General features: G+C 41.7%; 1 protein-coding gene across 1 annotated transcript; it reads right to left on the reverse strand.

Moving 5' to 3' along the window:
• Window positions 1-193: 193 nt before the first annotated feature.
• On the reverse strand, window positions 194-26,319 carry LOC124261576 (formin-like). The gene is made up of 4 exons (XM_046695904.1): window positions 26,176-26,319; window positions 25,863-25,953; window positions 22,335-22,378; window positions 194-1,215 (listed from the first exon to the last, which is right to left on the reverse strand). The coding sequence occupies exons 1-3, from the start codon at window positions 26,313-26,315 to the stop codon at window positions 22,343-22,345; spliced, it is 267 nt and encodes an 88-aa protein (XP_046551860.1). The 5' UTR covers window positions 26,316-26,319; the 3' UTR covers window positions 194-1,215; window positions 22,335-22,342.
• Window positions 26,320-26,972: the final 653 nt, after the last annotated feature.

Here is a 26,972-nt window from a genome sequence, read left to right on the forward strand (position 1 = left end):
CAACTCCCTCCATTTTTCCATACCCCTTAATTTCTCATATCCCCCTGTTTCTCCTGATCTAGACTAATGCTTACTCTCTAAATATATATAATTTTGATAGTAACAAACAAGCCCATTTAAATTGAAAAGGAGCCCCAGGGAGACCAGAGATTCAGAACCTGAGGAAATCTAGACTTGCTTTATTTAGGGCTTTAGCACTGCAGAGAGGGCTTGGCAGTAGGGAAAATAATGTGGTTCAGGGACTGTGAGACAGACTACTCCTGATCCTACGCTCTCTTTCTCATACCCTCACTCAGTTTCACTTCTAATACCACCCCCTGCTTTTTTCACAGCACCAATTCATCATCCCTTTCATCAACTCTTGTAAAGCATTCTCTTCTCCTCTTCCTTGAAGCTTTGACTATTTCATATATTTTCTCCTCTGTCAGAAGTGTTCTTTTCTTGAATCATGTCTTCAGCTTTCACCATTTTCTCAGAGATCCTCTTGAAACCCTTTCTTCTAGTGTCTTCTATGAATAACAGCCTACTGTCAATGTTTTCTGTTTTTACAATAAAACTGATGTTTTCATTAAATTCTACTTACAAGATATAACACAGATGTATTTCAGGTTTCTGAGATCCCACCCTACCTGGAAGAATCGTGGACCGATCACAGTAGTCTATCCACTCCATCACCATGCTTGATAATGTGACAATGAAACTCTACATGGCTAAATGTGTCTGTGAAGTATGTGACTAACATTCAAGTCAATATCCATGGGTCAAAATTCAACAACTGAAAGTCAGGGAATTGTTCTGTAAACAATACAGAGCATTGTATGATAACTTAACATCATTCCGACCTCATCGACCTCCCTGTTTAGGATGACATCATCCATCACCCTCCACCTACTCTGTCTCTTCCTCCACAGGTAGTCTCTCATTCCTTCCTCCTTAAGACTCTCCTCCATGCGCCAATCAGGTAAAGCCATTTGACATCTTCAATCTTCATTTTCCCAGTTTCTCAGTCACAAGCCATCTAATCCCTCGTCCCAAATCCATGTTTCTATTGTATCAATTGTCACGAGAATCTTGTCGTCAACATCGTCTTGCACTGCTCCCATCTCCGTATCCCTCATCTTGCATCCCCCCTTCTCCCAGCCGTCACCCCTATTGCCCCTCATCCTCTTCACACCCTCCATGCTCTCTCCTCCTCACTGGAGTCCCGGCAATCATCTGTGAAAGAGAATATAGATCAGTGACTTCAACAAGTTAATGAGGACCAGCTAGGTAGGCCAGGTACAATTAACGGCACACACAAGCTGTGAGCGGCTCCACTCGGCTCTGTCCCGTAGATAAATTTGGCAAGGAGAAGCAAATAACAATAATCACACAGTCTGCCTTAAAAACCAGTCCCTACTTCCACATAATCAAGAAATCATATCTCATGTTCTAGGGGCACAGCATGATTAATACACGGCATTAATTTACTGATATGGCATGCATGTTCAACACTATCACATATTAGGATCATCATTTCTGAAACAAAATGGGAGTAATTGGCTGTATTGGTAATAATACAGCGGTAGCTGCAGCCCAGCTTGCTGTCTCCCCTTCCTAGTGTGGAACAGTCAAGTATCAAATCAACTCCTCATCACACAGTGCAGTGGAGGTAATGCATTAAGCGACGGTACTCTGCTGGGGTAACAATGTCTAGAGGAACAGCCCTAGTCCCCTGCAGTCTGCTAATGGGTGAGATGGGTTCAAGCCTCTTCTCACAGTATTTCAGTCGCAACACAACAATTCACTGTCCCTGAACCAGATGTTCCCTTCTACAAAGTCTTACTGTAATGATATGATTATAAGATTTCTCAGCAGTTTCTAAATTCCCATATCACTGGGGCTCCTTTCTAATTTCTAAATAAAAAAGCTTATATTTTAAGTATAATCAGAGAATAGGTTACAGCCCGAATCCAGAAAAGTTTCTTTTGGCCTAGATACTAAACTAATGTAGTTCAAATATTGACAATAAATTTTACTAGTTTGGTTTGGTTGTTTGTTGTTCAACAATGCACTCAGCAATATTCCAGCTATATGGCTGCGGTCTATAAATAGTCGATTCTGGACAAGATAATCCAGTGATCAACAGCATGAGCATTGATACACACAATTAAGATATGATAACATGTGTCAACGAAGTCAGCGACCCTGACCACCCGGTCCTGTAGTCGCCTCTTACGACAAGCATGGGTTACTGAAGATGAATTCTAACCGTGATCTTCATGGGTTACTGAAGATGAATTCTAACCGTGATCTTCATGGGCAGGGTTTGGTACAGATTACTACAAACACTGCAGTGTTCAAATTAAAGGGATCCTCAGGTCTCTAATGTCTTCTATGGTATTCTGGTGACCATCTACACCTCGATCTTATAGTGAATATGTCACCTTGGTTCAACAGTGCTGTGAATAGTATTCCAGTTATATCATCAGGTGTCCTCTACCTTATATTATTGGTGCTATTATAGTGAGTGAGTGAGTTTAGTTTTACGCCGCTTTTAGCAATATTCCAGCTATATCACGGCGGGGGACACCAGAAATGGGCTTCACATATTGTACCCATGTGGGGAATCGAACCCGGGTCTTTGGTGTGACGAACGAACGCTTTAACCACTACTCTACCCCACCGCCCCGTTATTATAGTGACCCCTTGATTTCCATGCTTAATTTTGATCAGTGCAGAGGATCATAATTAGGGTGGATCAGACCACTGCACTGCTGTGAGAAGCAGCTGAACTGTAAATTGCATTGTGTTCAAAATTAGACTGTGTTATGTATTAATATCACATAACCCTGGGGAGAAGGAGATATGACTCGTATCAGGACATATCTGTCTGTGTCTCGATGTAAACCAGCACGATTGTCAAAGACTTTTTATTATCACAAGATAATCAATCCTGGAATTTCCTGTTAACAATATGTACCTGTGAAGACACTGGATAGAATTGGTACAATACCCATGTCTTCCCTCGATAGTGAAGTAAGTAAACTCTGACACAATACCCATGACTTTCTTAGATTGATTGTGCAATGATAAGTTGATATGGACACAATACCCTTGATGTCCGGGCAGGCAGAGAAGGCAGTGTGATATAGTAATATCTCACAATGACCCTGTCCGCTGGTATGTCACAATACTGAAGAGTGTGTAGCTAGGTGCCACTGAATGTGATAGAGGAGGTGTTAAACTGCCCTGGGGTTAAACAGAAGTGTGGTGGATTATTCAGTGGTCCTCATCAACCAGTACACCAGAAGGCAAGTCACTGATATATCTAGAAAATAAATTCCTTCCATTAAATACATGGTTTATTGGCTTCATTAAGTTTCACAGCACTGGCTTAAAGCTATAAACATGACAAAATGCCGATTCCATTCCTCCTCACAGTGAATGAGCCTAAAAGAAAGGACATTGTATGTGTGCATGAATAAACATCATGCATGTCAAGTCTCCATTACGTCCATGCAATTAAGAGAATAAATGTAGTACTCCCATTCACAATTAGAAGAGGGTCGATGGGGTAGCCTAGTGGTTAAAGTGTTCGCTCATCACGCTAAAGACCTGGGTTCAATTCTCCACATGGGTACAATGTGTGAAGCCCATTTCTGGTGTTCCCCGCCGTGATATTGCTGGAATATTGCTAAAAGCGGCGTAAAACTAAACTCACTCACTCACAATTAGAAGACGTAACTGTCATTGATATAGATTAATATTTCCCATCAGATTAACATAAGACATAGCATTCACAGTAACAACCTAAAAATGCATGTATGATGTAGTTGGTTTAAAAACATGACATTTACCAACAAGACTTCACATATATTATCGACAATCACAGAAAGATCATCAGCTGGAAGGGGACCTGGGCCTTTTAACAAATTTTTTCGATGATTGTTCGTTGATAATGAAGCAATCATCAATTGTGAGATAGCAACCAATTCCCAACACTACTTTGCACCCCAACACTACAGAGTGTTGCTGATAATACTGATCACTGGTTTGTCTCAATATCGGCAAGCTATCAGTACATATTTTGGCCTATTTGTTTGTCTTGGAGATCAATCTATTACAGCCATAGCTGTGAGGCTCATTGTTTTGTAGAATTCTTCAGTAATGATGTGGCAAATTTCAGAATATTGATCCATAGTTTACTCTGAGATACAGTAATGCTTGACTTGAAAAGGGGGCGGTGGGGTAGCCTAGTGGTTAAAGCGTTCACTCCTCATGCTGAAGACCCAGGTTCGATTCCCCACATGGGTACAATGTGTGAAGCCCATTTCTGGTGTTCCCTGCCATGATATTGCTGGAATATTGCTAAAAGCGGTGTAAAACCCAACTCACTCACTCACTTGACTTGACAATGACCAATGATGATATCATGTACTATATAATGCCAGGAAAGTAAAGGAGCATCAATCACATGTGAATTCAACATGTATACCATCAATGCCACACAATCACCAGTCTTGAAATGAAAAACACATTCCACTGTGAGTAAAAGAAAAATAGCAGTGAAAATAATATGAACGTACTGAAGTACCACTGAAAAAACAACAACATAGAGCTGCTTATGAAGTATATTAGAAGCAGTGCAACTGTCACTGGTGGCTGTGCAGTAATGGAGCAATGTCTTTACCCCCACACCTACAGGACAAAACAAGTCTGGCGTTAATCGTAACAACAAAGACCAAGGTGCAGTTTATTGACAGTTTACAGAAACCTGCATAACACGACATAGCCAGGTCTTTCTCAACTTTCAAGATTACCTACAAAAGAGAGAAAGAGGAAAAAATCACATCCAAGATGGCCGCTAACAAGAACATTGTGAACTCCTAGACCTAAATTCAATCTGAGCTTTTAAACTGGAACCTCAAAGTAATGATGTGCTCAACTTGTTTTCCTAGGTGTATGATCCTCACTCGGTAAATATACCACCAGAACTACAAACAAATACAACTGTCTCATTTCCCGTAGCACCTCTTGGTAATGGTGGCCGCAGACTCCCAGATCACGGTACCAGGATATCATTGCCAAATGCTCAAGGAGGCAAGCTGGTACAACACTCACAGTTTTACAAATTTAATCTCTTTTACGACTCTCTTATGATGTTGACAATATGACTTTCAAGTCCAGAGGCAAATTACATGGAGAAAGATGACACCCTTATAGTTTATCTCTAACTTCGTAAAATCATTTTTCATAATTTTCCAACATCCTAATTAACTTTTAACAGTCAAAACAATTTATGTTGATGAGTAAAAAATTAATGTGAATCAGCTTCCATACTGACAATTAAGGCGGATAAGTTTTCTGTAACAGCTATGAAATATAGCCGTGTTATAAGATGGTGGTCATGATTACCTCACCAGTAACCAGTAATCCCCACCCACAAGACAGTGCACAAGACACCTCCTCTCCCTCCCTGTGATCAAGCTGTCTACATGTGCTGCTGTTTACATGTGGATGCATGTGGGGGGTCCCATCTCCTCCTCTGTAGCAGGGTGGTGGGGCACAACAGGTGGGATGCTACTCACTCAGCAATTAAGACAGGTAGGAGCTTCCAGGCCCACAAGGAGGAAATCATTTGCAGAGGCAATCATGTTAATGGTAATATTATTACAAACAGAAAATTTGTCAATGATTGGTTTATGTGCTGAATTTTTTCAAAGCTGATGCTTAAATACAACACAAACAAGTCTTTAAATCTGAAAAAAATAATGTTATGTCTTGGTTTTGAACAATAAATGATAATGTTTAAACTAATTTGATTGGGATTTTTTATAAATTGTAGACATTTGCAAGGGTGGTGATTTTGATAAAGGCCTACCCTTTAGTTTGAACATGGGTGGGGATGGTGGTGGGGCAGAGGTATGTCACACTATAAATGATAATAATATAATATCAATATAATAAATTCCAAGATTGTATTAGGATTGGAGGACAATGGTGGGGTTGAGGATGGGGACAAGGGTTGGGGCTGAGGGGCACAGCTGAGCTGGGAACAAGGGTTGATGTTGAGGGTGGAGAACAAGGGTGGGTGTTGAGTCACAGGGGTTGAGGATGGGGACAAGGGTTGGGGCTGAACAACGGCTGTTTGGGAACAAGGATGGTAGTTGAGGGTGAGGTAGAAGGATGGGCAAGAAGGGTTGGTGCTCATGGTCGGAATAGCTGAGGGTGGGAACAAGGATGGTGGTTGACAGTTGAGAAGAAGGGCTGGGGCTGAGAGGGGTGGTGGTGGGCAGGTGTGAAGAAGGGCTGGGGCTGAGAGGGTGGTGGTGGGCAGGTGTGAAGAAGGGCTGGGGCTGAGAGGGTAGTGGTGGGCAGGTGTGAAGAAGGGCTGGGGCTGAGAGGGTGGTGGTGGACAGGTGTGAAGAAGGGCTGGGGCTGAGAGGGTGGTGGTGGGCAGGTGTGAAGAAGGGCTGGGACTGAGAGGGTGGTGGTGGGCAGGTGTGAAGAAGGGCTGGGGCTGAGAGGGTGGTGGTGGGCAGGTGTGAAGAAGGGCTGGGGCTGAGAGGGTGGTGGTGGGCAGGTGTGAAGAAGGGCTGGGACTGAGAGGGTCGTGGTGGTGGGCAGGTGTGAAGGAGCTGATGAAGGAACTAAGAGAGTGAGCAGATGTAGAAGATAAAGGGTATCTGCAATTCAAAACATTCACAAAACATTTTGTTCAGAATAAACAGTTGTCATACATCTCAACCAAATCAGAATTTGAAACACTTCCAAAGCGTTTGATAACAAAGGCTGCATGTGATTTGCAAGGACAGACTTTGTCCAAATGGCTACTCCTGCCCATACAGAGATGGGTTGTGGTGGAAGCAATGATATATGTATCTAGAATGTGAACCTACACCTAGCTGACTGATAACAGTAGCAGCAAAATGTTCTTCCTGTTTCATTATCTGTACAAGACAAACATAAACCATTTGGGATTGAAAGAAAGAGATAAAGCTATATCTCCTTGCACATGGTTCATAATATGTCTCCCTGACACTTTTCTTTGTAACTACAATACGGAAATACTACTGGTGTCAGTAAATATGTTGAATGTCTACAATGAGTTGAATTAAGATAAAAAGTATCCTGCCCGCAATGTGTTCTGATAAAATGCAGCATTTTTTAAGAATATTACTTTGGCTGCTGTTTTTTCCCCAAGAAATTTTAACATATTTTGTAACACACCTAAGTTAAGTAGATATCAAACCAGCAAGTGTTTCCATTTAAAATGTCCAGAGTTGTGCATTTTTTACATGGATGCTCACAAACTGAATACCTTGACTGATGCTCTATAGAGCCACTTACTCAAGGGCAAAAGTAACTCTGGTTATGTTCCGACAGTTCCAATGCATAATGGCCATCATGTCTCCTAATTGAGACATTTTTGTTTAACTCTTGTTTATCTTCAAAAATCAAGACAAGAATCAATTGGGACCAACACTGTAGGTTGAGGCTACAGAGAGATGGGGTCAAGAGAGAGTTCTAGGTAGGACCAGCACTGTAGGCTGAGATCAAGATAGAGTTCTAGGTGGGACCAGCACTGTAGGCTGAGATCAAGATAGAGTTCTAGGTGGGACCAGCACTGTAGGCTGAGATCAAGATAGAGTTCTAGGTGGGGACAGCACTGTAGGCTGAGATCAAGATAAGAGTTCTAGGTGGGACCAGCACTGTAGGCTGAGATAAAGATAGAGTTCTAGGTAGGACCACCAATGTAGACTGAGATCAAGATAGAGTTCTAGGTGGAACCAGCACTGTGGGCCGAGATCTAGATAGAGTTCTAGGTGGGACCAGCACTGTAGACCGAGATCAAGATAGAGTTCTAGGTGGGACCAGCACTGTAGGCTGACATCATGATAGAGTTCTAGGTAGGACCAGCACTGTAGGCTGAGATCAAGATAGAGTTCTAGGTGGGGCCAGCACTGTAGGCTGAGATCAAGGTAGAGTTCTAGGTGGGACCAGCACTGTAGGCTGAGATCAAGATAGAGTTCTAAGTGGGACCAGCACTGTAGACTGAGATCAAGATAGAGTTCTAGGTGGGACCAGCACTGTAGACTGAGATCAAGATAGAGTTCTAGGTGGGACCAGCACTGTAGGCTGAGATCAAGATAGAGTTCTAGGTAGGACCAGCACTGTAGGCTGAGATCAAGATAGAGTTCTAGGTAGGACCAGCACTGTAGGCTGAGATCAAGATAGAGTTCTAGGTGGGGCCAGCACTGTAGGCTGAGATCAAGGTAGAGTTCTAGGTGGGACCAGCACTGTAGATTGAGATCAAGATAGAGTTCTAGGTGGGGCCAGCACTGTAGGCTGAGATCAAGATAGAGATATAGGTGGGACCAGCACTGTAGACTGAGATCAAGATAGAGTTCTAGGTAGGACAAGCACTGTAGGCTGACATCAAGATAGAATTCCAGGTGGGACCAGCACTGTAGGTTGACATCATGATAGAGTTCTAGGTGGGACCAGCACTGTAGGCTGACATCAAGATAGAGTTCCAGGTGGGACCAGCACTGTAGGTTGAGATCATGATAGAGATCTAGGTGGGACCAGCACTGTAGACTGAGATCAAGATAGAGTTCTAGGTAGGACCAGCACTGTAGGATGACATCAAGATAGACCTCCAGGTGGGACCAGCACTGTAGGTTGACATCATGATAGAGTTCTAGGTGGGGCCAGCACTGTAGGCTGAGATCAAGATAGAGTTCTAGGTGGGACCAGCACTGTAGACTGAGATCAAGATAGAGTTCTAGGTGGGACCAGCACTGTAGATTGAGATCAAGATAGAGTTCTAGGTGGGACCAGCACTGTAGGCTGAGATCAAGATAGAGTTCTAGGTGGGGCCAGCACTGTAGGCTGAGATCAAGGTAGAGTTCTAGGTGGGACCAGCACTGTAGATTGAGATCAAGATAGAGTTCTAGGTGGGGCCAGCACTGTAGGCTGAGATCAAGATAGAGATATAGGTGGGACCAGCACTGTAGACTGAGATCAAGATAGAGTTCTAGGTAGGACCAGCACTGTAGGCTGACATCAAGATAGAGTTCCAGTTGGGACCAGCACTGTAGGTTGACATCATGATAGAGTTCTAGGTGGGACCAGCACTGTAGGCTGACATCAAGATAGAGTTCCAGGTGGGACCAGCACTGTAGGTTGACATCATGATAGAGATCTAGGTGGGACCAGCACTGTAGACTGAGATCAAGATAGAGTTCTAGGTAGGACCAGCACTGTAGGATGACATCAAGATAGAGTTCCAGGTGGGACCAGCACTGTAGGTTGACATCATGATAGAGTTCTAGGTGGGGCCAGCACTGTAGGCTGAGATCAAGATAGAGTTCTAGGTGGGACCAGCACTGTAGACTGTGATCAAGATAGAGTTCTAGGTGGGACCAGCACTGTAGATTGAGATCAAGATAGAGTTCTAGGTGGGACCAGCACTGTAGGCTGAGATCAAGATAGAGTTCTAGGTGGGGCCAGCACTGTAGGCTGAGATCAAGGTAGAGTTCTAGGTGGGACCAGCACTGTAGACTGAGATCAAGATAGAGTTCTAGGTGGGGCCAGCGCTGTAGGCTGAGATCAAGATAGAGTTCTAGGTGGGACCAGCACTGTAGACTGAGATCAAGATAGAGTTCTAGGTAGGACCAGCACTGTAGGCTGAGATCAAGATAGAGTTCTAGGTGGGACCAGCACTGTAGACTGAGATCAAGATAGAGTTCTAGGTGGGACCAGCACTGTAGGCTGAGATCAAGATAGAGTTCTAGGTGGGACCAGCACTGTAGGCTGACATCAAGATAGAGTTCTAGGTGGGACCAGCACTGTAGACTGAGATCAAGATAGAGTTCTAGGTGGGACCAGCACTGTAGGCTGAGATCAAGATAGAGTTCTATGTGGGACAGCACTGTAGACTGAGATCAAGATAGAGTTCTAGGTGGGACCAGCACTGTAGGCTGACATCAAGATAGAGTTCTAGGTAGGACCAGCACTGTAGTCTGAGATCAAGATAGAGTTCTAGGTGGGACCAGCACTGTAGACTGAGATCAAGATAGAGCTCTAGGTAGGACCAGCACTGTAGTCTGAGATCAAGATAGAGTTCTAGGTGGGACCAGCACTGTAGGCTGAGATCAAGATAGAGTTCTAGGTGGGACCAGCACTGTAGGCTGAGATCAAGATAGAGTTCTAGGTAGGACCAGCACTGTAGGCTGAGATCAAGATAGAGTTCTAGGTGGGACCAGCACTGTAGACTGAGATCAAGATAGAGTTCTAGGTGGGACCAGCACTGTAGGCTGACATCAAGATAGAGTTCTAGGTGGGACCAGCACTGTAGGTTGACATCAAGATAGAGTTCTAGGTGGGACCAGCACTGTAGGTTGACATCATGATAGAGTTCTAGGTGGGACCAGCACTGTAGGCTGCATCCAGCAGAGGAGGTTGAAGTTACAAAGCGGTGGGAAGCGGTAGAGATCCAGGTGGAACCAGCACTGTAGGTTACACAGAGGGGAGATCAAGATCATTCTAGGTGGGACCAGCAGTATTGGTTGAGGTTTGACAGAGGTGAAGTCAAGATGGAGTTCTTGGAGGGACCAACAACGTACTGGTAGGTAGGGGTGACAGACTGGTGGGGGCAAAGATGGTGATCTAGATAATGTTGTATGAAGGTTGGGTGAGGCTGTTGAGTGAAATTACTACTTACATTGATTTATGTGAAGATGATCTGATTTTGCTTTTGAGATACAGAACGGAAGGGGAAATTCAAACACCGACTCAGACATCTTGGCGTATGTCATCCATACATGCATAATGAATGTAGTTTAAAGTATACTTAAAGAGTGTTTATGAGATTGCAGTGTATCAACAGGATAATTGCATTATGTCAGAAGATAACACACATGTCAAGGATACAGTTGGCTAGCACAATATTTCATTGACTTAAGAGAACATATTCCTCACAAAATGGGAAAATGTTGATAACTGAGACATTTTAGAAGATGGGTAATATGTCTCATGGGGTTTAGCATTTAACCACCATGGTTGATAAACCTTGTGTATTAAGAAACTACCACCTTTCATGGTTGATATATCGTTTGATGAAACGTTTTCAAAGGAAAGAACTGCCATTTTAAGAAAAACATTATTAAAATGTTAGTTACAAGTAAGTGGCATAGAATAAGATGACTCTATATCTGAACTAAATATAAATGTATTTACCTGAACAAGATTTGATAGGGTAAAATGTATAAGTGAACTTGTGCATCTGATCATTGTTGGCATTGTATGAGTCAGTGACAGTTCAGTAGGTAATATGATGATCTCTCAATTCTCTTTTGTTGCAGAAAGAAAAGTTGGTTCTATGAAGCCCAAGTTTGCAGTTGCCAGAGATTTTAGCATTAAATTTCCAAAGGTCATGGCCATAAATGTTCCATTCATCTTGAACATATAATAGGGGTAAATAGGTGACAAATCATTGCATCCATCATAGTTGATTGATAAACAGTATTTTTGGTTGTGTATTATAATATAGTTTCTTACTTTTCTAATCCTTCAAAACAGATGAGATGGACAAGTTAGATTAAATTTTAACAAGTTTCATTGAATTTTACAGGTGAATTTGGTTGTTATTGATCAGTTAACCAAGAAAATGAAAGGCCATCTGCTTGAACAGTATCAGCAGACAGACTCTGCTTGACACTTCACAGTCTTTGTTTGGGTTGCTGGTGTCACAGGATCTAGTGCTACAAAGATACTGCTTGTATACCTATAACATCTGTTCATCTGTAGGTATGTGCATGACACATCTTATGACAGGAGACATGTCATGCTAAATAAGAACTTTGTGATGAGCCAGCTCAGACTGAGATGTAATGTAATGAGATGTAACTCAGTTTCCATAGCAACCCCTGGGGACAGTCTGTCTCAAGAGTCCCTGAACCACATTTTTAAACTTCCACCCAGCCCTTTCTGCAATGTTAAAAACCTGAACAAAGCAAGTCTAAATTTCCCCCCGGTTCCAGTTCTGATAATAATAATAATAATAAGTGTTCTGTATAGCGCTACAAATCAAACTAGCTCACTGCAGGCTTAATTCAGCTCTTTGTTCAGTTTAAAAGGAGTCAGTTGGTTCAATCCAAACGATATATACAGGCATACTGACAACCTAACAGGAAACAAGTTTGATGAATCAGTGCATGTGCAATATAATTACCCTTTCACAGCATTAAACAGACTCCCACTGCCTGGGTTTGATTCCCCATTCCTTGTGGCCCCTTCATGTAGTAAGGCTGCTTAAGCATTACTAAACTCTACTCTCTCACTGTCGTTATCACTAAACCCTTACACCTTCTACAAACATCTTTACTATTTTCCAGCAAGACAGGACCTTCCCTTCCGGTAACTGACACATATACCCAACAATTTTACCACAAACCACAATTGCAGGGTATTTTGACAAAGCTAATCTCCAGTGATAACATTCAACAAGATTGCACAAGAAGGATTATCAAGATAGCCCAGTTCTATAAACAAATGCTGCCATGATAGAGGCTCCAGTTTATGACGGCTGTCTCAGGTTGGGATGTTTTACTTTATATCCACCTCTACATGACAACTTTACATCTGCAGTAATCGGCTAATAGGACCGGTGGCTCCAGTCGGCATTTGGAAGAGCTTGTCTACTTCATACAGTACACTCTAATGTCTTTCTTTAACCTATTATAAAAACAAAGATTATCTTCTTTGTAAATAGTACATTATACAAATCCTGTCTCTTTAAAAACTTAGAAAGGGTTGTTCCCTCAGCTATTATGATATTTTGAATAGATTATGTGCTTCTAATAAAATTTTGGACATGGATGTTGGACAATTTACTTTTAAAAGTATATGATCAATAAATGTCAAATTTACCATCAAAAGGAAGATCAGATAAGACAGTTTAAATAACTATCCTGTTTTCAAATAAAATAAATGTCAGAAAGGCAGGATTAATCAGCTAATTCACTCAAGGAAAAAAACCCAAACTTTAAACAGTTCAAGACAATGGCACAAAGGTCATTTTAAAGGAATTTAGTTAATATTATGAAGTTTTAATAAAGATAAGTTTGTAGAAATGTCAAGAATGTTTCAAAGCAGACAGAGGCCTCATTCAGTAGGCTACATTAATCTTGCTGACTGTGAGACAGAGGCATGGGTTTGTGGCTCCTGGGGGTCATCTAATTAACTTCTGTAAGGACGAAGAGTTCCTCCCATACTGTCACACGGGCTAACAGATAAATCAGTTAACATTTATTTATCTGTTAACTCCAATCACTTAATCAAATTCGCTCACGACAGACACAATGACAATGACAAATTACACATCTATATGCCAGATCTGGTTCAGTTTGATGAAGACTTAAGGAACTGCATTCTATTGAATGCATTACCCGCAAGAACTCAAGAGAATTTGTCAGGATTTTGCATGACAAGGAGTGATGTATATTAGATGGGATTTTTACCCAAAATACTCTAAATTGCATTATCAACCACTCATACTCTCTATTTTAACATTTCAATAACAGTATGTTCATTAAGGATTTACACTGAGATTGGTTCTTTAAGGGAGGAGAAAATGTAGAGAAAGAAGTCTGAAAGCATTATGGTAATGAAACTGACATCATTTCTGCTGTGAAGGACTTCTTAGACCACCTGGAGGAAGCCTTCAGTGTAAGTGGGATCAAGGCAATCCAAAATCTTGAGTAGAAGTGTATGGAGTTAAACATGGATTATGTGGGATAATATAACAAGCAAACAATTCCATCAACTCCTGCCATCATACAGGCGGTAGGGTAGCCTCATGCTGAAAGTGTTCATTCGTCGTCAATTTGATTCTCTGCATGGGTACAATGTGTGAAGCCCATATTTGGTGTTCCCCTGCTGCGATCTTGGTGGAACATCAATAAGGTTGCATAAAACCTCACTCACTCACAGACCCGTGAAGGTCCAGGTTAGAAATGATCTTCAGTAACCCATGCTTGTTGTAAGAGGCGACTGGGTGGTCAAGACTTGCTGGCTTAGTTGACGCTTGTCATCAGTTCCCATTTGGGCAGATTGATGTTCATGCTGTTGATCACTGGATTGTCTGGTGCAGACTCAATTATTTACAGACTACCTCCATATACTAACTAGTAGCTGGAATATTGCTGTGTGCGACATTAAACAAAACTCCCTCACTCCATCTTAGTTAGGCTCAGTAATTTTCAGCCATCCTTTCAATGTGTATATGTGGATAATTCAACATTTGTTTTTGGAATATTCAGTAGTTGGGTTTTAACAGCAACATCAAATACAGAGTAAACTGTTTGAAATTAAGGTGTTACAACCCCATGTACATCACCTGAGTTAACTAAACAGTCTAGGAAGACTGGGCCAGTTGTGTATTGTTGATCAGAAATAATCATATTTTTAGCAATTTTAAGAAAATGACCACAAGCATCTCATACATGCACCTTCCAGGTAAACATGTAACTGTGAAGACACATGTAGAAATGACAGATGAGCACCACGTTCACAGCAGTTAACTCCATCTCCTTGGGTCTCGAAACCTGCTGTCTGAGGAACTCTTACTAATAGAACCGTTCAGACTGATGTATAGTTGGAGGCAGAAAGAATGTAAGTTTGCCTCACAGCCCTTTGGCTGATCAAGACATGACCCTGACACCCCATCACTTCTCTCAGGTTATCAAACCGCTGCTCAAGGACCTCTGCCCCATGTGAGAATGATTTGTCTCTGTGTGAAGACTCCCACATTAGGTGATGTTTATGAATGGGAGTGCACTCAACTGCAAGCTAATTAGTCTATCTTTGATGTATCAGGAGCAATACTTCTCCCGATATGCTCCCACCCCCTAGACACTGACTGATCACACCTGCTACAATGGGGGTCAGTGGCGGGCAGAAAGGGAGGTAACTATACAGTACTGACATGTGGAATTGTTCCTTCTGTTACTACAGCCAGTCAGTAGGAGTTACATGGAGTTGTATGAAGTGTTGGGTGAGAGTAGTCAGGTATGGATAAGAAGGAAGGTAATGGGTGACCAGGTAGGAATGAGGGTAGTGGATCTAAGGATAAGAAGAAAGGTAGTAGGTGACCAGGTAGGAACAAGGGTAGTGGGTCTAAGGATAAGACGGAAGTTAGTGAGTGACCAGGTAGGAACAAGGGAAGTGGGTCTAAGGACAAGAAGGAAGTTAGTTAGTGACCAGGTAGGAACAAGGGTAGTGGGTCTAAGGATAAGACGGAAGTTAGTGTGTGACCAGGTAGGAACAAGGGAAGTGGGTGTAAGGATAAGAAGGAACAAGGGTAGCGGGTCTAAGGATAAGAAGGAAGTTAGAGAGTGACCAGGTAGGAACAAGGGAAGTGGGTGTAAGGATAAGAAGGAACAAGGGAAGTGGGTCTAAGGATAAGAAGGAAGTTAGTGAGTGACCAGGTAGGAACAGGGGAAGTGGGTGTAAGGATAAGAAGGAACAAGGGAAGTGGGTCTAAGGATAAGAAGGAAGTTAGTGAGTGACCAGGTAGGAACAAGGGAAGTGGGTGTAAGGATAAGAAGGAAGGTAGTAGGTGACCAGGTAGGAATGAGGGTAGTGGGTCTAAGGATAAGAAGGAAGGTAGTAGGTGACCAGGTAGGAATAAGGGAAGTGGGTCTAAGGATAAGAAGGAAGGTAGTGGGTGACCAGGTAGAAATGAGGTTAGTGGGTCTAAGATAAGAAGGAAGGTAGGTAGTGGGTGACCAGGTAGGGATAAGGGAAGTGGGTCTAAGGTTAAGAAGGAAGGTAGTGGGTGGCCAGGTAGGAATGAGGGTAGTGGGTGTAAGGATAAGAAGGAAGGTAGTAGGTGACCAGGTAGGAATGAGGGTAGTGGGTCTAAGGATAAGAAGGAAGGTAGTAGGTGACCAGGTAGGAATATGGGAAGTGGGTCTAAGGATAAGAAGAAAGTTAGTGAGTGACCAGGTAGGAACAAGGGAAGTGGGTGTAAGGATAAGAAGGAAGGTAGTAGGTGACCAGGTAGGAATGAGGGAAGTGGGTCTAAGGATAAGAAGGAAGGTAGTGGGTGACCAGGTAGGAATAAGGGAAGTGGGTCTAAGGATAATAAGGAAGGTAGTGGGTGACCAGGTAGAAATGAGGGTAGTGGGTCTAAGATAAGAAGGAAGGTAGGTAGTGGGTGACCAGGTAGGGATAAGGGAAGTGGATCTAAGGTTAAGAAGGAAAGTAGTGGGTGACCAGGTAGAAATAAGGGAAGTGGGTCTAAGGATAAGAAGGAAGGTAGTGGGTGTATTAGAAAAGCAAGAGAGAGGAGGGTAGTAGGTGTCTTCTGCTGGAGTGTAGTAAGTGTATGGTTAGGAGTCAGGGTAGTGGTTGTAAGGGTGAAAAGGATAGTAGAAATAAGGGTAGTGTCCAACTGGTGTTAGAGGGTATCCATGTAGGAATCAAGGTAGTTGGTCTTGGGATAAGAAGAAGGTAGTGGGTGACCAGGTAGGAATGAGGGTACTGGGTCTAAAGATAAGAAGGAAGGTAGTATGTGTATGAGAGAAGCAAGAGAGAGAGAGTGAGAGAGTTTAGGCAGCCGACTCAGCAATATTCCAGCTATAGGTGTCTGTAAATAATCGAGTCTGGACCAGACAATCCAGTGATCAACAGCATGAGCATCGATCTGCGCAATTGGGAACCGATGACATGTGTCAACCAAGTCAGCGAAACTGACCACCGATCCCGTTAATTAGCCTCTTCACGACAAGATAGTCGCTTTTTAGGAGGGCTGAAGACCTATTCTACCCCGGATCTTCACGGGTCAGAGAAGCAAGAGAGAAAAGGGCACTGAGTCTTGGGTAAGGAGGGTACAGTATTGTATGGTAGGTATGTAAGGAGGGAATGAAGAAGGTTGGGTAGAGTATTTACAGGTTGTGAAAATAGGGAAGAAGACTTTGTGTAGAATGGTAGAGAAGAGTCGCTAGTTTACAGTGTATGAGGGTAGGATGGAATAAGCAGGATACTGGGTGTGGGGAATGAAGGAGGGGTAGGGTTTGGGGGCTTGATGAATTAAGTGAGTGAGTGAATTTAGTTTTATGTTGCTTTTAGCAATATTGCAGCAATATCATGGGAGGGGGATACCAGAAATGGGCTTCACACATTGTATCCATGTGGAGAATCAAACCCGGGTCTTTAACCTGAGGAGCGAACGATTTAACCTCTAGACTACCCCACCACCCACTTGATGCAGGTAAAGGATTAGGGATATAAGGACAATTGAGGATTACAGGATTCTACAAGAGAGATGCTTGATTCTGGATCATGACTGGAGTGAGTGAGTGGGGTCAGGTGCTATAGGAGTGAGTGAGTGAGTTTAGTTTTACGCCGCTTTTAGCAATATTCCAGCAATATCACGGCGGGGGACACCAGAAATGGACTTAACACATTGTGCCCATGTGGGGAATCGAACCCGGGTTTTCGGCGTGACGAGCGAACGCCTTAACCACTAGGCTACCCCACCGCCCCCAGGTGCTATAGGAAAGAAGGACAACAGGGTCTGAATAAGTGCTTATCGATGTAAGATATAGGGACACTGATCAGGGGCAGAGTGTTCAGTGAAGTGGATAGGCCTATGGCCAGGGAAATGTCAGTGACATGTTAGAGTGAACACCCTCTCATCACCTGCCCACATGGGTTAAGATGCATTACAATCCTGAACATAATCTTATAGGCCATTCTCTCAGAACCTTGGCATGGATACTATAAAATGAGTTTGTCTGCTTTCTGCTATTTGAAGATTTAATAGGACGATGTCACTATTGGTTCCTAATTGTAGGTATTGGGTTAGGGACAGGATGAGGAATAAATGTCTGTTGGTTGTTTCATAGCCACACTCAGCAGTGTCCCAGTTATATTCAGGCAGTCTGTAAATAATCAAGTCATTTGCAAGACAATCCAGCGATTAACATCATGAGCACTGATCTACACAATTTGGATATGATAACACGCATCAACCAAGTCAATGAGCCGGACCACCAGATCCCATTAATCATTTGATACAAGAAACCTGGATTACTCCAGATCTTAACATGTGCAGGATATTGGTAATGTGATAAGTACAGGGGCCCAGATGTAGGTAGGGCTATGGTGCTTGCTATAGCATTTAGGTGTAGGGGCAGGATGGGGTACAAACAGGGTCCTTGGGGCAGGGTAGGGGTTATGGACAGGTTCTGGATATAGCATATAGGGGTGGGGCAGGCTCTTGATGTAGGTAATGGGGTAGAAACAGGGTCCTAGGGACAGGGTAGGGGTTATGGACAGGTTCTGGATGTAGCATATAGGAGTGGGGCAGGCTCTTGATGTAGGTAATGGGGTAGAAACAGGGTCCTAGGGGCAGGGTAGGGGTTATCGACAGGTTCTGGATGTAGCATATAGGAGTGGATATATCCCCCTGCCTGGATTGACAGGGTACCTGATATCAGGAGGGATCCAGTGTCTCCAGGTTCTTAGCTATTTAAAAGAGTGAGTATGGTTTTATGCTGCTTTAAGCAATATTCCAGCAATATCATGGCAGGGGGCACCAGAAATGGGCTTCACACATTGTACCCATGTGGGAAATCGAACCAAGGTCTTTGGTAAGATGAGCGAACACTTTAACCACAAGGCTACCCCACCGCCCCAACTATTTAAAGGAAACATCTGAATATTAAAAAACAAAATATTTTTATTCATATATTTATTGATAATCGAGATGCTATTGTGCTAGAAATCAATGCAAATCAAAACCAGTCCCAAATGCCCACATTCTTGGGACAGAACAAATTCAAATGCCAGTAGGTTTAGAGATCACATACTCCAGAACAACAACTGCTTTGATTTAGATGCCACTGACATATGCAATTTATCCCCTAGTTTCTCAGCTCTGACAGCAATGAGGGGAGTCAAACTGAGAGTTCACTAGGTGTGCACATAATGTGTTTCTTCAGTCATGACATTCCCTATGTACAAAGCCTTCTCCATGCCAGAATACAGATAAGTAATAATGTAAGTACGTGTGACCACTTACTGGACAGAGGATGATGGAGTTCAGTGCAGGTGATTAACACAGCCAAGTCATCCCATCAGTTTAGCTGCACTGAATGTACTAACAGTCACTTAAAGGATTTACTTGAACCTAATCAATATTACTTATGACACCACCATCAAACCTATCATCATATTCAGAATAAAAATGTTATCTTGTATTTTTCTATCTGGGGAAAGATGACACAGTTCAAGACATTGGTATGTGTATTGGTATTACCTGTGATAAGGATATTGGTGGAAATTGGAAACATTCATTGACAAACCATCTGCTAGGCAAACCATTTATACAGTAATCAATATTTCTACCCATCAGTTTTCTATCATCTATCAAATTCGTCCATCGATCCATTTATCAATCCATTCATCTGCACACCAATCAATGAAATCATTAATCAGGCCATCAACCCACCCATCAATCTAATCATCAACCCATCCATCAATCTAATCATCAACCCATCTACAAACCCATCCATCAATCTAATCATCAACCCATCTACAAACCCATCTATCAAATCATTGATCAACCCATCTACAAACTCATCTATCAAATCATTGATCAACCCATCTACAAACCCATCCATCAAATCTATTCATCAACCCATCTACAAACCCATCTATCAAATCATTGATCAACCCATCTACAAACCCATCCATCAAATCATTGATCAGTCCATCTACAAACCCATCCTATCAAACCCATTGATCATTGATCAACCATCTACAAACCCATCTATCAAATCATTGATCAACCCATCTACAAACCCATCTATCAAATCATTGATCAACCCATCTACAAACCCATCTATCAAATCATTGATCAACCCATCTACAAACCCATCTATCAAATCATTGATCAACCCATCTACAAACCCATCTATCAAACCATTGATCAATCCATCTACAAACCCATCTATCAAATCATTGATCAACCCATCTACAAACCCATCTATCAAATCATTGATCAACCCATCTACAAACCCATCTATCAAACCATTGATCAATCCATCTACAAACCCATCTATCAAATCATTGATCAATCCATCTACAAACCCATCTATCAAATCATTGATCAATCCATCTACAAACCCATCTATCAAATCATTGATCAACCCATCTACAAACCCATCTATCAAATCATTGATCAACCCATCTACAATCAACCCATCCATCCATCAAATCATTGATCAACCCATCTACAAACCCATCCATCAAATCATTGATCAACCCATCTACAAACCCATCCATCAAATCATTGATCAACCCATCTACACACCCATCTATCAAATCATTGATCAACCCATCTATAAACCCATCAATTAAATCATTGATGAACCCATCTACAAACCCATCAATTAAAGCATTGATCAACCCATCTACAAACCCATCAATTAAAGTGTTGATCAATCCATCTACAAACCCATCAAATAAACCAACCAGTGATCAACCCATCTACAAACCCATCCATCAAATCATTGATCAATCCATCTACAAACCCATCAATTAAATCATTGATCAATCCATCTACCCATCAAACCCATCAATTAAATCATTGATCAACCCATCTAAACCCATCAATTAAATCATTGATCATCACCCCCACCCCAGTCAACCAAACATTGATCAACCCATCTACACCCATCATCAATTGAATCATTAGTCCACACATGTACACACCCATCTATCAAATCATTGATGAACCCATCTACACACCCATCTATCAAACCATTGATCAATCCATCTACAAACCCATCAATTAAATCATTGATCAACCCATCTACAAACCCATCAATTAAAGCATTGATCAACCCATCTACAAACCCATCAATTAAAGTGTTGATCAATCCATCTACACACCCATCAATTAAAGCATTGATCAATCCATCTACAAACCCATCAATTAAATCATTGATCAACCCATCTACAAACCCATCCATCAAATCATTGATCAGTCCATCTACAAACCCATCCATCAAATCATTGATCAACCCATCTACAAACCCATCAATCAAATCATTGATCAATCCATCTACAAACCCATCAATTAAATCATTGATCAACCCATCTACAAACCCATCAAAGAGATCATCACCACACCAGTCAACCAAACTACACACCCATCAGCTGAATTATTAGTCCACACATGTACACACCCATCTATCAAATCATTGATGAACCCATCTACACACCCATCTATCAAACCATTGATCAATCCATCTACAAACCCATCAATTAAATCATTGATCAACCCATCTACAAACCCATCAATTAAAGCATTGATCAATCCATCTACAAACCCATCAATTAAATCATTGATCAACCCATCTACAAACCCATCAATTAAATCATTGATCAACCCATCTACAAACCCATCAATTAAATCCATTGATCAACCCAAATCTATCAACCCATCAATGAGATCATTACTCCCCACACCAGTCCACCAAACTACACACCCATCAGCTGAATTATTAGTCCACACATGTACACACCCATCATTGAAATCATTAACTTATTCATGTACACATTTCATTCAAATCAGTAATCCACCCATCAATCAAATCCTGAATATATTCTTCTACACACCAAATGATTAACTTTTTAATGCTTGCATCTACACACTCATCCATTAAACCCTGCATCCATTCACCTGTACACCCATCAATCAAACTATACATTCATTAGTATATATATTCATCTTTGTACAAAGTAAGCTTACAGGAGTGGTAACTGAATTTATCAATACTACTGTGCCATTTATAATAATAATCACTGATAATGTCGACTTCTGTTCCTATAAATTACAAAACAAAATCCTACTGTTTGTGAACATAGTGAAAGAGTTAGCAAAGTGACAAAAGTTGTCTCCCTTGAATAATTATTTTTCTGATTTCCATCCAGGATATATGTAAGAAAACAGAAAGGATATGACATTAAACATACAGAATGTTAAAGCCCTTAGACTGTGTGCTATTTATTGCTTTCCTGTCTCAGGGCTCCCCAAACTTAAAGACAAAACACACAACCAAACCATCAGATGAATTACCCTTTGAACATGGCAAGACTGCCGTGAGCAAGTCAAAATGTTGTGTGCACCTTGTTTCTTGGTTATCTATACAATAACATTCTAAACACAGGTAATGATAATATGTGAAAGCTAATTCTAAAAGCTAATTCTAAAAGCTTTGCAACATATATCTAAACCATCCTTTTTATGAAATATTGTATGAAGATCTTACCATGACTTTCAACCCAGCAATCCTTTCTGTGCTAGCCGGTCTTTCTGCAAACATAAAGCATGTCATATTGTCAGAAGATGTTGCTATCATGGCATCAGAAGTTCATAACAAAACACTTTGATCAACAACCTTCCACTTGTACCCTGATGGTGACGGACAGATCAAATCATAACTAAGAAGAAACTGGTATTAATATTCTCTGGTGTTGGCAGGACATAGCTCTACACAGATAAGAGCAAACATAAAATCTCTGGGTCCCTTGCACCCCTACAGGATAGGACTTGTTATGGATGAAAGTGAAAGTCAAAAAGTGTGGATCATATGACTCATTTTAAAATGTTTCACATCACCTACTTTAGACATATATATATTATCATAACAAGAAAATTATTAAAAAAACAATTACAACAACTTGATGCTTTAGATAAATTTTGGATCAGAGTCCTGGACTTTGCATTTAATACTTTTATGATATCCATGAAAACTGTGATTTCCATAGTTTAGCTCATGAAAGACCTATGATCTACAATCAGCTGTAAAGAGTCAAATCACCTATCTGACCAAGGGAGACAACTCTGCGGGGAATGTTACTTTCTGTATCAGATTTGACATAAACCTTCAAGAAGTTTAAGTATATCATTCATGTCCTATTTTGCTTCACAGATACCTCTATGGTAACAATGAATTCACAGTAACCTTCTCTCATGTTTCGCTGCAGATAGCTGCAAAATTGCTGATGCGCTGTTTAGCAAGATTCACTCACTCACCATGTCATTACTGTTGATAATGCAGAAATTGATAAAAGTGTGTGAAATCATGAGGTAATGGAGACCTATTCTGCCCCGGAATCTCAAGGGGCTACAAGCATTGGATAATGGGGTCCACGACATCCCTTGAGTGTCCACTGGTAATCACACATGTAGTACTGGAAACCTTACCTGATTAGGAATTCCATACACTTGAGACAAGTATAGCATACGGGGACCTATCCTGTCCCAATCTCTATAGAGAGACAACTATAGAATACAGCGGACCTATCCTGTCCCAAACTCTATAGAGAGACAAGTATGGCATATTGGGGACCTATCTTGTCCCAATCTCTACAGAGAGACATGTAGCATACAGGGGACCTATCCTGTCCCAAACTCTATAGAGAGACAAGTATAGCATACAGGGGACCTATCTTGTCCCAATCTCTATAGAGAGACAAGTATAACAGACAGGGGACCTTTCTTGTCCCAATCTCTATAGAGAGACAAGTATAGCATACAGGGGACCTATCTTGTCCCAATCTCTATAGAGAGACAAGTAAAACAGACAGGGGACCTATCTTGTCCCAATCTCTATAGAGAGACAACTATAGAATACAGCGGACCTATCCTGTCCCAATCTCTATAGAGAGACAAGTATGGCATATTGGGGACCTATCTTCTCCCAATCTCTGTAGAGAGACAAGTATGGCATACAGGGGACCTATCCTGTCCCAATCTCTATAGAGAGACAAGTATAGCATACAGGGGACCTATCTTGTCCCAATCTCTATAGAGAGACAAGTATGGCATACAGGGGACCTATCTTGTCCCAATCTCTACAGAGAGACAAGTATGGCATATTGGGGACCTATCTTGTCCCAATCTCTATAGAGAGACAAGTATGGCATACAGGGGACCTATCTTCTCCCAATCTCTACAGAGAGACAAGTACAGCATACAGGGGACCTATCCTGTCCCAATCTCTATAGAGAGACAAGTATAGCATACAGGGGACCTATCCTGTCCCAATCTCTATAGAGAGACAAGTATAGCATACAGGGGACCTATCCTGTCCCAATCTCTATAGAGAGACAAGTATAGCACACAGGGGACCTATCTTGTCCCAATCTCTATAGAGAGACAACTATAGAATACAGCGGACCTATCCTGTCCCAATCTCTATAGAGAGACAAGTATGGCATATTGGGGACCTATCTTCTCCCAATCTCTATAGAGAGACAAGTATGGCATACAGGGGACCTATCCTGTCCCAATCTCTATAGAGAGACAAGTATAGCATACAGGGGACCTATCCTGTCCCAATCTCTATAGAGAGACAAGTATGGCATACAGGGGACCTATCTTGTCCCAATCTCTACAGAGAGACAAGTATGGCATATTGGGGACCTATCTTGTCCCAATCTCTATAGAGAGACAAGTATGGCATACAGGGGACCTATCTTCTCTCCCAATCTCTACAGAGAGACAGAGTATCCTGTCCCAATCTCTATAGAGAGACAAGTATAGCATACAGGGGACCTATCCTGTCCCAATCTCTATAGAGACAAGTATAGCATACAGGGGACCTATCTTGTCCCAATCTCTATAGAGAGACAAGTATAGCACACAGGGGACCTATCCTGTCCCAATCTCTATAGAGAGACAAGTATAGCATACAGGGGACCTATCCTGTCCCAATCTCTATAGAGAGACAAGTATAGCATACAGGGGACCTATCCTGTCCCAATCTCTATAGAGACAAGTATAGCATACAGGGGACCTATCTTGTCCCAATCTCTATAGAGAGACAAGTATAGCATACAGGGGACCTATCCTGTCCCAATCTCTATAGAGAGACAAGTATAGCATACAGGGGACCTATCCTGTCCCAATCTCTATAGAGACAAGTATAGCACACAGGGACCTATCTTGTCCCAATCTCTATAGAGAGACAAGTATAGCATACAGGGACCTATCTTGTCCCAATCTCTATAGAGAGACAAGTATAGCATACAGGGGACCTATCCTGTCCCAATCTCTATAGAGAGACAAGTATAGCATACAGGGGACCTATCCTGTCCCAATCTCTATAGAGAGACAAGTATAGCATACAGGGGACCTATCCTGTCCCAATCTCTATAGAGAGACAAGTATAGCATACAGGGGACCTATCCTGTCCCAATCTCTATAGAGAGACAAGTATAGCATACAGGGGACCTATCCTGTCCCAATCTCTATAGAGAGACAAGTATGGATACCGATCCTGTCATCAGGTATAAAGGGACATATTTAGACCTTGAATGCCAGTGAGGGGAGTCACACATCTGACACTGGGGACAATATCCAAAGAAAACTACAAAGAGGAGACACATACTGGGGACCTGTCTGCACATGTTGTAGTATCAGAAGCCTAATCAGAGGGGTTAGACTGACTGAGTTTGGTTTTACGCCGCTTTTAGCAATATTCCAGCAACATCAAGGCGGGGAACACCAGAAATGGGCTTCACAAATTGTACCCATGTGGTGATATTCGATCCCGGGTCTTGGGCGTGACGAGCCAAAGCTTTAACCACTAGGCTACCCCACCGCCCCTAGAGGGGTTAGAAGCACTGGATATTATAACACAGTGTCGCAGGACCTATTCTTGTCTGTATATTGTGTACTCTCAGTACCCTCACCAGAGGGGTTACAAGCACTTGGTATTGGTTATTGGGGACCTATAACAATCCAGGGGAGCTATTCTTGTTTGTATAGTTTGAAGTATCAGTGGCCTCACCAGTCCTCCTGCTTTCCGAGCCATCTTGGGGGGAGCAGCAGCCGTCTTGTTTCCCATGATCTTCTGCACCTTGTTCTCGCTATCCCTTATCCTGGAAAATATACACCCAACTTAACCATCATTTAGTCAAAATCTGATACTGGTGCAATATGTTGAACCATTCAGTGACAAAGACATGTATTTTCTACAACCTGAATTACTATATGGTACATGTACCACCATTTAGTTTGTCTTCAGAAGTTTACTTTGCACTAGAAGCATCAATAATCACAGGCTAATGTCTGTCAATTCCACACAGTGTGAGCATCCTCACCTCTGTTTGACGATACGCTGTTGTTCTCTCTTCCAAAAATCCTTGAATTCCTTGCAGAATCCCAACCAATATGAGAACAGATAGTCAGGGGAAACAGAGGAGTCGCCTCCCTTGGGTTTAACACAGAAAAATTGCACCATTTCTTTAAACCTGAAAAGAACAAAAGTCCAACTTACTTTGCAACAAATAAATACAATAAACACTCAATTTTATATGTATTTCACCAAGTGACAAGGCATTCATTTTAATTTCAAGTTAAATAAGTTGCATTGCTATTTTAAAGCAATATGAACAGTCACCATACTTGTTAAAACCCACAAATCCTAACAAATTTCATAATATTGCTATCATAACTATCTACATGAATATGTTATTACAAATTTTTTGAAAAAGTAAAATATTGACAAGCAGAATGCCCAGAGTAATGTCCCCATTTGTATAATTTAATAGTTGTTTTGTTAAGATAAATGGTTCCTTGTTCCCCATTATTTATAAATGCTGTGTTGCTATTGACTAATGAAGCTTAAGCCAGAGTATATAATGCTTAGAAACCCTCTTTTTAGAGGTGAAGCTAATATACCAACAGTCCTTGACTGACCCGTGAGATGACAAGAAGTAGATATTAGCCAACCAGAAGCAGCCTTCTCAAGCTGTATAAGCTGCAAACTGTGTTGCAGAATGAACAATGTATAATTTAATAGGGATAAAGTTCCCCATTATTTATAAAGTTATCTGTCGCATGATCCTTGACTCTGAGATGACAAGAAGTAGATATTAGCCAACCAGAAAGCAGCCTT

Source organism: Haliotis rubra, unplaced genomic scaffold (assembly GCF_003918875.1).
Source record: "Haliotis rubra isolate DU_JTF1 unplaced genomic scaffold, ASM391887v1 Scf80, whole genome shotgun sequence".
Lineage (NCBI taxonomy): Eukaryota > Metazoa > Mollusca > Gastropoda > Lepetellida > Haliotidae > Haliotis > Haliotis rubra.

Excerpts from the sequence above, each read along its gene's own strand:
- LOC124261576 (XM_046695904.1), bottom strand. The coding sequence starts at position 26,315 with ATGGTGCAATTTTTCTGTGTTAAACCCAAGGGAGGCGACTCCTCTGTT. Across the intron at positions 25,954-26,175 it reads CAGCGTATCGTCAAACAGAG|GATAAGGGATAGCGAGAACA; the intron begins GTGAGGATGCTC and ends TATATTTTCCAG. Across the intron at positions 22,379-25,862 it reads CTCGGAAAGCAGGAGGACTG|AAAGACCGGCTAGCACAGAA; the intron begins GTGAGGCCACTG and ends TTATGTTTGCAG.